This window comes from Natrix helvetica, assembly GCF_964273705.1.
Source record: "Natrix helvetica genome assembly, chromosome: 4".
NCBI lineage: Eukaryota > Metazoa > Chordata > Lepidosauria > Squamata > Natricidae > Natrix > Natrix helvetica.
In genome coordinates, this window is record NC_138550.1 from 129,086,170 (window position 1) to 129,097,899 (window position 11,730).

Below are 11,730 nucleotides of genomic sequence, written 5' to 3' on the forward strand. Positions count from 1 at the left end.
CGGCCCATGAGTAGTTCAGCGGGGCTCTTACCCGTCGTTGCGCTTGGGGTAATATGCTGAATTAGGAGGTAATGGTCAATGCGTGTTTGCCAATCACCTGGACCCATCCTAGCGAGGGCCTCTTTTGCGAATCGCACCATTCTCTCCGCCTGTCCATTTGATGCCGGATGGAATGGTGCGACGAGGGCATGCCGAATTCCCTGACCTGCTAAAAACGTTTCGAATTGCATGGCCGTGAATTGGGGCCCGTTATCGGAGACTAGGAGGTCGGGCAGGCCATGGGTGGCGAAAAGTCGCCGTAGAACCTTAATGACTGCCTCTGCCGTGGTTGAAGTCATTAGGACTACTTCTAGCCATTTGGAGTATGCATCCACAACTATAAGGAAAGTCTGACCTTGGAATGGCCCTGCGAAATCGATGTGTATTCGCGACCAGGGTGCTTTAGGTTTCTCCCATTCTGTGGCGGGCGCTTCCAGGGGTGCTGGTCTAGATTCCTGGCAGGGGTCGCAAGTGGCCACCCACTCCTCTATTTCTTTGTCCATGTTTGGCCACCACACGTAGCTTCTTGCTAACGCCTTCATTCTAACAATCCCCGGATGACCCACATGTAAAGCATCTAATACATTCCTACGTAAAACATACGGAATAACAACTCGATCCCCCCACAACAAACAACCTTGTAACACTGAGAGTTCATCCCGTTTTGACCAAAACATTTTGAATTCCGGGCCCACATTTCCCTTCGGCCACCCCCTCCAAACCCAAGTTTGAACTTGCTTTATTAAACTGTCTTTAGAGGAGAACCTTGCAACGTCGTATGAAGAAACCGGTCCAGAGTCCAAACAGTCAATGAGCAATACCGGTACTTCTGGAGTGGGGTCTGGCAGAATGTCGGGTAATGGGCAACGGCTGAGTGCGTCTGCGTGCCCGAGAGTGGAGCCCGGTCGATGAATTAACTTGTAGGAGTACGCAGCCAGGAAAACAGTCCACCTGGTCATGCGTGGAGAAAGGGAGACTGGAGTGGGGCGGTTTCCTGCCAAAAGTCCCAACAGCGGTTTGTGATCTGTGATCAGTTCAAAATCGCGGCCGTAGAGGTATTCGTGGAAACGTTTTACTCCAGCTACAGCAGCCAGCGCTTCCCTGTCCATTTGGCTGTAATTCCTTTCGGCCGATGAAAGAGTTCTGGAGTAGAAGGCGATGGGTGCTTCTTTTCCGTCGGGCATCCTGTGGCTGAGGACTGCTCCAACTCCGAAGGGTGATGCGTCGCAGGTCAATACCAGCGGTAGGGTCTGGCTGTATTGGACAAGCAGTGAGTCAGTGGTGAGCAGGCGCTTTACCCCGGCAAAAGCTGCAGCTTCGGATCGTCCCCATTTCCATGGTGCGTTCCTCTGGAGTAGACGGTGTAGTGGCTCAGCAACGGTCGCCTTCTGCCTCAGAAAAACGCTGTAGAAGTTAAGTAATCCGAGGAAAGCCTGCAACTCGGCCTGGTTTCGTGGTGTGGGGGCGTCCTGGATCGCCTTGATTTTCTTTGAAGTGGGGTGTATTCCCTGACCATCGATTCTATAACCCAGGAATTCTACGCTAGGCACGTTAATTTGGCATTTTTCCTTTTTAAGGCGGAGACCCTTTTCTCTGATTCTGGCCAAAACAGATCTGACTCTTTTATTTAATTGCTCCTCGTTTGCAGCGGACACCAAGATGTCGTCAAAATAGGGGACGACTCCCGGTATCCCTTGCAAAAGTCGTTCCATGACGCTCTGGAACAATCCTGGGGCAATGCTCACGCCGAATTGTAGCCGGTTGCATTTGAATGCTCCTCTATGCGTCACTATAGTTTGGGCCTCTGCTGTGGCGCTATCAACTGGCAGTTGCTGGTAAGCTTGTGCCATGTCTAATTTAGCAAATACCTTTCCTGGCCCCAACGAGTGCAATAAGTGCTGTACTACAGGCACAGGATATGCGCTCTGTTGTAGCGCGACATTAATTGTGCATTTATAGTCCGCGCAGATGCGGACTGATCCGTCTGGTTTGACTGGGGTCACGATGGGTGTTTCCCAGCGCGCGTGATCTACCGGCTCAAGGATTCCTTGCTCCACTAACTTATCTATTTCCTTATCTATTTTTGGGCGGAGTGCAAAAGGCACTCGTCTCGGTTTAAGTCGGATTGGCGCCACTTTGGGGTCTAAATTGAATGATATTGGTTTACCCACATACTTACCAAGACCGGGGCTGAACACATCCTCGAACTCCTTAAAAATCTGTTCAGCGCTGCTGTTTCTCACGGCGTTGATTCCGGTGACTTCTAATCCCAGGGCTTCAAACCAATCAAGCCCCAGAAGGTTCTGTAATGGTGCGCTGGCGATGGTCACGGGCAGCTGGGCTTCGATGTCCTTGAAACGGATATGGAATGTGCCTTGGCCCACGATGGGGACTTGGTTCCCCTGGTAGTCTCATAGCAGGACGTCTGGAGCGCGTAGTTGGCTCTTTCTGAGGCTAGGGATAGCCTGTTTCATGGATGCCCATGAAATGATCGTCAGGGTCGATCCTGTGTCAACTTCTAGCTCGCAGGGTGAGCCCTCCAAGAGGACTGTGACTTTCAGCCTTTTTGGCCGCTTAGGGCGGACCTGATGTATTGTGGTGAGATACGTTCGCAACTCATCTCTCTGGGTCAACTCTATCTCATCGTCAACATCCTGAAAATACTCTCGTTGAGCGTCTTGATAGAACGCTCTTTCAGCTCTTTGTGTGTATTCTCTCTGGGGATACGCTCGCTCAACTCCTTGTGAGTAATCTCTCTGGGGATACGCTCGTTCAGCTCTTTGGAAATTTTCTCTCTGGGTAAACACTTGTGGATTTCTCTCTGGGCGCCCTTTTTGATTTCGCCAAGCCCCTGGGTTGGGCTTCTGTTGGCGGTACATGGGTGGCTGCCGTGAGGCAGGGACTCCGCTCCGGCACACTCGTGCGATGTGCCCAAGTTTGTTGCAGTGCGAACAAACAACGTTCCTGAACCTACAAGTAGACCTGGGGTGATTCCCTCCGCAGCTTGCGCAGGGCGGCAAACGGAATCCGGGTCTCCCCCCAGGCCTCAAGTGACTGCTCTGCATCAGGTGACTGTCCTCGAACTCGGGATTCTCGTAGTCGGGGCTTGTGTCCTCGTAGTGTACTCTGGTTTGTCTTGGTGCTGGCTGGTTTACGTTGGCCCCTCGTTGTATGGTCACCGATGATTTCTCCGCTGACTCTGACGCTCTTGCTTCGTTTAGCGCTGTCTGTAGGGTTAAATTCGGGTTTGCCAACAGCTTCTTTTGTAAAGAAATGTCTCTTAACCCACAGATGAGCTGCTCTAAGATGTGCTCTTCCAGATCCCTCTACTCGCAGTGAGTTGCTGCTTTTCGTAAAGCTGCAACATATTGATTGATGGATTCTCCCGCCTTCTGGTTCCTCATGTTGAATTCCTTGCGGCAGACATGGCGGGAAGGTTTTGGCGCGTAATGAGTTTGCAGGGTCTGTTGCAACGTCATCCACGATACTGCCTGTATTGGAGTAGGCGCGGTGAGGTCTCTGGCCGTATTGAAGACTTCCTTTCCGCAGTAGCCGAGGAAGATGTTTTTCTTCCTCGCATCGGTGATCCCCGTGTATTCGTTCGCTTCGAGGAAACACTCGAAACGAATCATGAAAGCTTCCCATTCGTCGTTTGCTGGGTCGAAAGGAGCGGGGGGAGCATGCATCGCCATCTTCTCTGTTTGAATTTGCCGCGCTGCGGTGATCTGAGATGGCTGCCGGAATTTCTGCCGAATTCCTGGGCTGGATCAAATCCGGAGATTCTGGAGGTAACGTTCTTCGTCCTATCTGTCTCTCAATCCCACCTTCGTCGCCAATGTTAGATCTGGGCAACGAGAGACAGACTTCGGACACGAAGTAACTTAACAGCTCATTTATTAATAGTAGTAGTGATCCAGCTTGCTCTGTGGTCGGAGGGTTCCCCTTTTATAGAGATCGGGTACGCCCCTCGACCAATCAGAACGATACCTGTTTCCCGCTGTAGCAGCGGACCAGAGGGGAGACTTATTACGATATATGCTAATATCTAACAGATAGGACCCACAAAATGCCCTCCCTACATGAGATTAGATAGATCAGATCATAGGCCCCCAAAGGGGCTCATGGCCCAGGACTCATATAAATCTGCCTCTGCTGAACAAAGTGGAATGTCAGCCTCAGCAGAATACCAACCAGGAGACACCTGAGACTGATTAAACACAGTCACCAGGAGAACAGATAGAGAAGTTTTAATTCTAATTTCTTAAGGTGCTTGTTCTTCAGTTAAAGATGAATGTTATTTGGCAATGGCTAAAAGGATGATTAATTCTAGGTCATGATTTATTTGAATTGAGTTAGTTCTGACTCCGAGGGGGAGAAAATAATATTTGTTCATTTAAAAAGGTTTTAGATCAGAGGACAACTGATTTTCCAAACAAGCTGTTTGAAAGAGGTAATGATTCTGGTAGGCAGGAGAACTTCATCTTCTTTTATTGAATGGGATAGGACTGGATAAGCTTGGAACTTCTCCATTAATGTTTTGATACTGAATTGAGAGTAATATTTTTATTGGAGAAAGGTGGATGTGAGGGGTTATTAATATATCATTTGCACCTTTGTTCTGAAGGCAATTCAGTTGAATTGCCCCTTTTCATGAACACTTCTAACTGACTTAGGGCATCAGATGAAACGCTTAGAATCATTTTGCAGAAAACTGAATATTATTCCAAGATTTTATAGCTTTTCTGAAGATGCTCTTCAAATATCTGCAAATCTGAAATATTACTACTATTTTCCTTCCATTTACAGGCAAAGCCAAGAAGATAGACAGATAGTGACACCAGTTGTCAGAGTACATGGAATATTCTATTACTATGATTATTATCAAACTTCTGCTGGAAGTTCTTTGAGCTTACAGAAAACAAAGAGAAAATATTGTGTCAGTAGATCAGAGAATTTCTTAGTTTGAGGAACAAGCTATTCTTTCTCTTATTGTGTATTACTCTGCGACGTTGTGGAAATATTTAAATGTAGCCTTTATCAAGCACTTATATTGAACTTCTAAAGAGTGGTGCTTTTTTCCATGCTTACGTGTCTGTCTGGGTATCTGCTCAGGGATGATTCCATTCACATTTCTCCTCCCTCCCTTCAAATTCCATAAGGTGTAGAATGTCAAGTCAAAAAGGGGCTTTTTCAGGGGGCAACTGGACTTTCTGGTTTTTCTTTCAAGACTTTTCACTTCTTATCCAAGAAGCTTTTTCAGCTCGGTAGAATGTCATGTTTATAACCAATGCTCATTTTTAAAAGATGTCAGCTGATATTCTGCTGCTTCTCCCAGAGCTCATAATAAAGTCTACTTCTATGTTCATTTTTCTTTTCCAGGAAGAAATACTTTATTTGTGAATGGATTTCTATTTATATAGTCTGATTTCAAACATGACTGAGGAAAATATATATTATACCTTAGGAAATGAATTTGTCATCTGGTCAACTTGCATTTTGGAAGGATGTGCAGGCTTTATCGTATATCCCTTAACTTTGATAGTAGTTCTGATAATTTTATATTATCCCATTGTATTTACGTTTTCTCTCCTGTATCTATACCATGCAATACTTTTTGTATGGAAAATAGTTGGCAATCTGCCAGATGATATCAATAGCAAGGAATGGGACAAGCCAAAGAAATTTTTGGCACTGGCAGCTAAGTGGCATGGAAAAATACTGCACAGTAAGTATATCTTAATTCATTCTTTAGACAGGAATGAGGAACTTACTATCACTCTTGGCATCATTCTTCTGGTCAACTATAATGAGCAGTCATGTCCATCTTGGAGCTGCAACTGAATCTAATAGAATTTGAATGGAAAACAGGATATAAAGTGTCAATTTATGTATAATTCATTTTTGTAAAAATGCTCCAGCAACTAGTCAGAAACTCCATTATTTCTGTGGTTGACTTAAGTCCTTTGTTCAGGAGAGTAATTTCTGGCATATTTTTTTAATTAAAAAGACAAACTTTATATATAACCATAGACTACCACAAATATTTAGGCACGTACATGTTGGCATAATTATATTACTAAAAATAACATTAGAAAAATAAATATGTATAATTTTCATGTTTAGTGGTACAAAAACATCAAAAACCAAATATTAATGTTCCTGAGAAGAGAAAGAGGGCTATAAAATGGATCTTAAATCTTGGGAAACAATAATACATACCAGTGTTCTCCCCATTGGGGTAAGGACCAAGCCCAGTACTCCTGGGTGTATTCGGAAGCCTTTGTCCTCTGCCCATCCCATTATTCTGAGGAGGCTCAGGGTTCCTTTCCAGCAATCCTGTTAACAATTTCTGTAGTCACTTAATGATCAAAACTAGGAGAGTTAGGATTATTGTCATTGAGGAACGTGATGACATGGTGTTTGCTTAACAATTGCTTCACTCAACAATTCAAATTTTGTGTCAATTCTGATTGTAAGTGAAAGCTGACCTGCAAAGTCCAAACGTTTCAGTCACTTCAGTAACTGTTTAAAAGCTGATGCCTTTACATTTTATACTAACCCATTATTTATCATGGTTTTGGCATGGCACAATAAAGAAATCATATATTTTACATGTCTGTTAATAATAATTTTATATGTCTGTTAATAAAAGTAAGTAGAATACCAAAATTGTCTTTTAAAAATGTTTTACAATGGCCAAAATATCCTAAGATTGTATTGAGATATTTAAGATAAAAGATAAGCTTTTATGCCAGTTTAATTGGTATGAATCTAAGTGACGTATAGGAAATTAGAAGGAATATGTAGGCTCACAAATACAATAACACCTAAATCTCAGGAGATTGTGATTGATATTGATGTTCTGATTGACCAATGCGACAGCCTGTTGTTCCAGAAGTGACATATGATTTTAAATATTTAGCTTCACAAGTAAGCTAAGAAAGTTAAGAAAAAAGTGGTTTATCTATACAATCTTCTTTTCTTCTAGAGGAGACCTTTGTGAAACAATATTGAAGCCATTTCATTGTTCCACCATTAACAGGTTATGAGGTTTCTGGAGTAGAAAATATACCAAAAGAACCAGCGATCTTTGTTTATTACCATGGAGCCTTCTCAATCGACGTGTATTTTTTTGTCCAAAAGATATATAGACTTACTGGGAAATACATGTATTCTGTGGCACATCATTTTCTTTTTACTCTACCAGGTAAAAAAAAAACACCTATATGTTTAGTTTTAATTATTTTCAAAAGACATTGATTCAGTGACATTGGAAGTCCAATTTTTCTCCTTTAAACTCTTGGCTAAATTATCATGGTGGGGAAAAAAGTGTTTCCTTTTACATGTAAGAAGTGAATAATTTTTTTAGATCTTCTTTTGCAGGACTAAATCGGTTGATTGCACTCCACTACTTTGTTCATCCTACAAGAGAACAGAGTGTAGACATCCTGAAGCAAGGGCACCAGTTGAAAGTTGCACCAGGAGGACTGCGAGAACAGAACTATGGAAATAACCATTATGAACTAATATGGAGGAAACGGAAAGGATTTGCTCATGCAGCTATAAATGCAAAAGTGGTGAGCTACTTGTCATTACATCCTTTTACTACTGTGGCTGTTAATTGCAATATGTATTTGTAAAAGATATTCTTCCATTTCATATCATATATTTATACTTTACCAATTTGTAAATGAAATGTAACCCCCAATCAGATTTGACAGACCAGGAATTGGCAAATCTGTCCTCTGTGATGCTCCAAAAATTTGGTTTCTTTACACATACTTCTATTATCCATATCTGTCGCTTTCGTATAATATTTATGGCTTCTTTAAATTGATGACAATTTCCATTAATATAGGGTTTCCCTGTTCTTATTATTTTCTCTTCTTTTTCTTTTTGTTATTCACATGCTACCTATATCCCTCATCTACACGCTCAATTTTCACTAGTACCGTAGATAATTGCCACTGCAAGGGCCTAATTGGTTGAGGAATACGTATCTTCTTTTATAAGCCAAACTCGCAGGATTATGAACCAAAAAGGCTTTGGAAATATCAGGACTTTAGAAATCCTTGTAGCCAATTTCTTTGACATTCAAATCATTTATATTCCCGAGAAGAATCTATGTCTCTCAGAAATATAAGTATACTCCTTTGAATTGCCATATTTCTGGCTCCATATATGAACTAGTCAAAGAAAAGTTTTGGCAATTTGCCTTCAGTGATTTTCATATTCTTCTGAGATGTTCTGTCCCATTGTGGTGAGATCACTCCATTCTAATCCCTCATTTAACACCAAATTTTATAAGATGGAGCCATTGATCACTCCATATGTCATTTATAAAACAACATTTTCTTGTACCTTGGATTATAAATTCTGAGATGAAAGTTCTTTGATCTACCACATCTGTTAGATAAGAATGAAAATAGAATGAAAATAGGCTCCACCAAGCTGCTCCATTTTGGTGGGACAATACTTCAAGCTGATTGGCTGAGACATCTGACAGCTCCTTATAAAAGGGCAAGCTGTCAGGCAGGCCAGTGTTGATTCTGTACATAGTTTGCTGAATAAAGAGCTGTTGTTGTCACTAAAGCCTGAATCCTATCTCCTCCATTCACCCTATCTAACATTGGGGATGAGGATAGGATTGGAAGGAGCAACAAAAGCTGACAATGCGATCCAGCATCCCAGTCAGAGCAATCAACATTGGGCGCCGAGTCGCCATATTGAGCGGTAAATTCAATGTTACCTTGGCCTGTCACAATGATGAGGTATGCCCCACTAGGTCCCTACGACCCAGCCACAGAGCACTGGGACTCCTGTATGATGAGATTCAATAGCTTCATGTAGTCCAATGACCTTCTCAGCCTATCGGAGTTATTGTGGCCCCAAGGTGTTTGACACCACAAAGTCACTCTCCAAGCCAACTCCAGTCAGATGGTTGCATGGTCAGTGCTGCAGAACACCTTAAAGTTCCTCATCACCACCGCTCCTCATCAGAACCATGGGCTGGACTGTACAAGAAGCCTGCTCAGGTGGGGGAGGGAGGGAAGCCTGGGTCCGCCCATCCTCGCCATCGCCACACCTTCCCCCTGGTATGGCACGCCCGCGTATGACCCCCTTGCACTCCCCCCGCTTTTGGCACAGGAGCCCAAAAAGGTTTGCCATCACTGATCTAAGTTCATGAGGTGGCACGAATTCAACTTGCAGAACCAAAGAGAATGGGAGACCATCAAACAATACGTCGCAGTGCTTCAAAAGGCCATGACATACTGCGAATTTAGAGACTTGGACGAGTTGCTGTTCGATCAAATCATCTGCAGAGTGAGGGGTATCAACCTGCGGCCAGAGCAATGGAATCGTCAACCAAGTCCACTGAAAATATTCCAGAAGTTGAGTTCAAACTACATTTAATAAGAAAGATGCTGACTACAATTAGATGAATGAGATTCAGGATTGAAGGAAGAATGAAGGACAGTTCAGCATGTCAGAAGATGAGTTCAAACTACATATAGTAAGATAGTGCAACTGTTGCAGTGTTTAAAAATCTCAGAAGAAAATATCTGAAAGGAAGTCAAAAGTTGCAATGATCTTAGCAACATAGATTGTGAATATTATTTTCTCAAAGTGATTTTTTAATATATCCAGTTCATGTCCCAACAATACATTTCATTCCTTTCATGCACAGGGACTGAAACAGTCTCATTATTTCTTTCTTTTCTTTCTTCTAGCCAATCGTTCCTGTGTTTACACAAAATATTAGAGAAGCATATGTATCATATGGAAATATAAGTAAGTAAACCTTTATGTATTCTCAGGAATATGATTACTTATAAGGCTGTAGATCTATGCATCTGCATCTGTGCCTACTGTCTTTAATTTTAAAGTTATTGTAGCTCAATCATCAGAGCTTTGCTGGAAAACCTGATTCTAATTTTCTAACCCTTTTAAAATTTAAATTTAACTTTGCAAATTGTAGGGCTCAAACATGGGAGCCAAACATTCCCCACTTCAACTGGAAAACCTTTACTTTACTATGTTCCAATACTGCTACTAAAAATGCTAGTATTTAAATATAGGATTCTAAAAAGATTAATACATAACTCTTTGCAGACTGATGCTAATATGCGTTTCTGAAATTTTCTAAATCTTTTTGCACCCAGAACCAATGAGATGGTTATATGAGCGAAAACGATGGATCGTCTTTCCATTATATGGAATGTTTCCAGTTAAACTTATAACCCATATTGGAAAACCAATTCCATATGATCCAAATATATCTGCTGAAAAATTAGCTGAAAAAGTAAGTATTACAAGGGAATAAAATACCTAACTGTGAGTGTAAGACTATTATCCATCCATCCATCACTGTTTAAACATCACTTATTCAAACTATTCAACATGGCTAGCTGTATGCCTAAATGAAAACATTCATCAAATTGCCATCACAACTAAAACTCTAAGAACTGCAGCAAATAGCTACACCTTCTAGGTTGTCTTCAATGGCAGCTTCACATAGAATAAGTGAACACATTTTGAGAAATGACAAAGGCAGGAGTCACTGTCTGAAGACCTAGTCCAAGAATAGGTTTAGCTTTCATATCTGTTGAAGACTGTTTAGGCACAATTTGAATAGTTCAGAAGAACCCCAATTGCATACTAACCTCTTTTGGATGACTGCAACCATGTCAAGATCAGTAGGCAGAATTTTCAAATAATGAAATGATTTCAGTATAATAATGCATCTGACTTCCATGTTCAGTTTGTAATGCTGGTAAATATCACTGCATTAATGATATGAGGCTCCAGATTGTTGAATGACAAAGGGATTCAATTCACTCACACGTATAGAATTTATAGCCCTTAGAGCACCTTTCCATATATCCTGCCTCTTTATTTCTCTGATCAATAGAATGGAGCATCTTTTCCTTATAGGAGAAATGGGCTGGACACGGAATGCAAGAGGTTAGGTCACCTGCAATATTTAGAGGGTCACATAGCCTATAAAGTCATAAAATTCCTTTTGCTTATGCACGTTCTGAAAAACCAGATATTGTGACATATATGATTTAACCCAAAGAAAAAATGTGATTTATCTGATTATGTACAGTATGGCATCAGTAGGAATAGAAAAAAAAATCTTTGTCATAAATTGGAATTTTACATACATAGTATGTTTAAATATCTTCTATAGAACAGTCAATAATTTTTAGTTCTGAAATGTTCTCTCTATAATTCCTGAAGCATAAATCTAATGAAATCACTTTTTTCTTTCTTTTCTGCACCCCACCCCACCCCACCCCACTCCATCTCTCCAACAGACTCAAAGGGCAATAGAGGCTTTACGGGACAAACACCAGGAAATCCCAGGAAGCATATTGCATGCTCTTAGGCAACGCTTTGAGACACGTAACAAAGATAAACAGTGATATAACAACAATCATCTTTGTAGAAAATATATATGTATGTTCAGATAATATATGTGTAGTTTTATCTGAGGCATTTTGTTAAAATAACTGAAGAGGGAAGATTGAGATGGGGAAGAATATTGGTTAATTTCAATGTGTTTAAATCCCCCAAATCAGAATAAATGTAATTTGAAAATATCAAAGCATTATATGATGATCATTCCGCACTCTTATGAATTCTGTTTGAATCATCCTTGTCATGTCACACTTGTTGAAGAAGTTA

General features: G+C 41.5%; 1 protein-coding gene across 1 annotated transcript; it reads left to right on the top strand.

The window, feature by feature from the left end:
- Positions 1-5,439: 5,439 nt before the first annotated feature.
- Positions 5,440-11,479, top strand: LOC309392094 (DGAT1/2-independent enzyme synthesizing storage lipids-like; the record flags this gene model as incomplete). Its single annotated transcript, XM_081953070.1, has 6 exons — positions 5,440-5,764; positions 7,082-7,246; positions 7,423-7,616; positions 9,771-9,831; positions 10,203-10,342; positions 11,361-11,479. The coding sequence occupies 6 exons, from the start codon at positions 5,440-5,442 to the stop codon at positions 11,466-11,468; spliced, it is 993 nt and encodes a 330-aa protein (XP_081809196.1). The 3' UTR covers positions 11,469-11,479.
- Between the last annotated feature and the right edge of the window lie 251 nt (positions 11,480-11,730).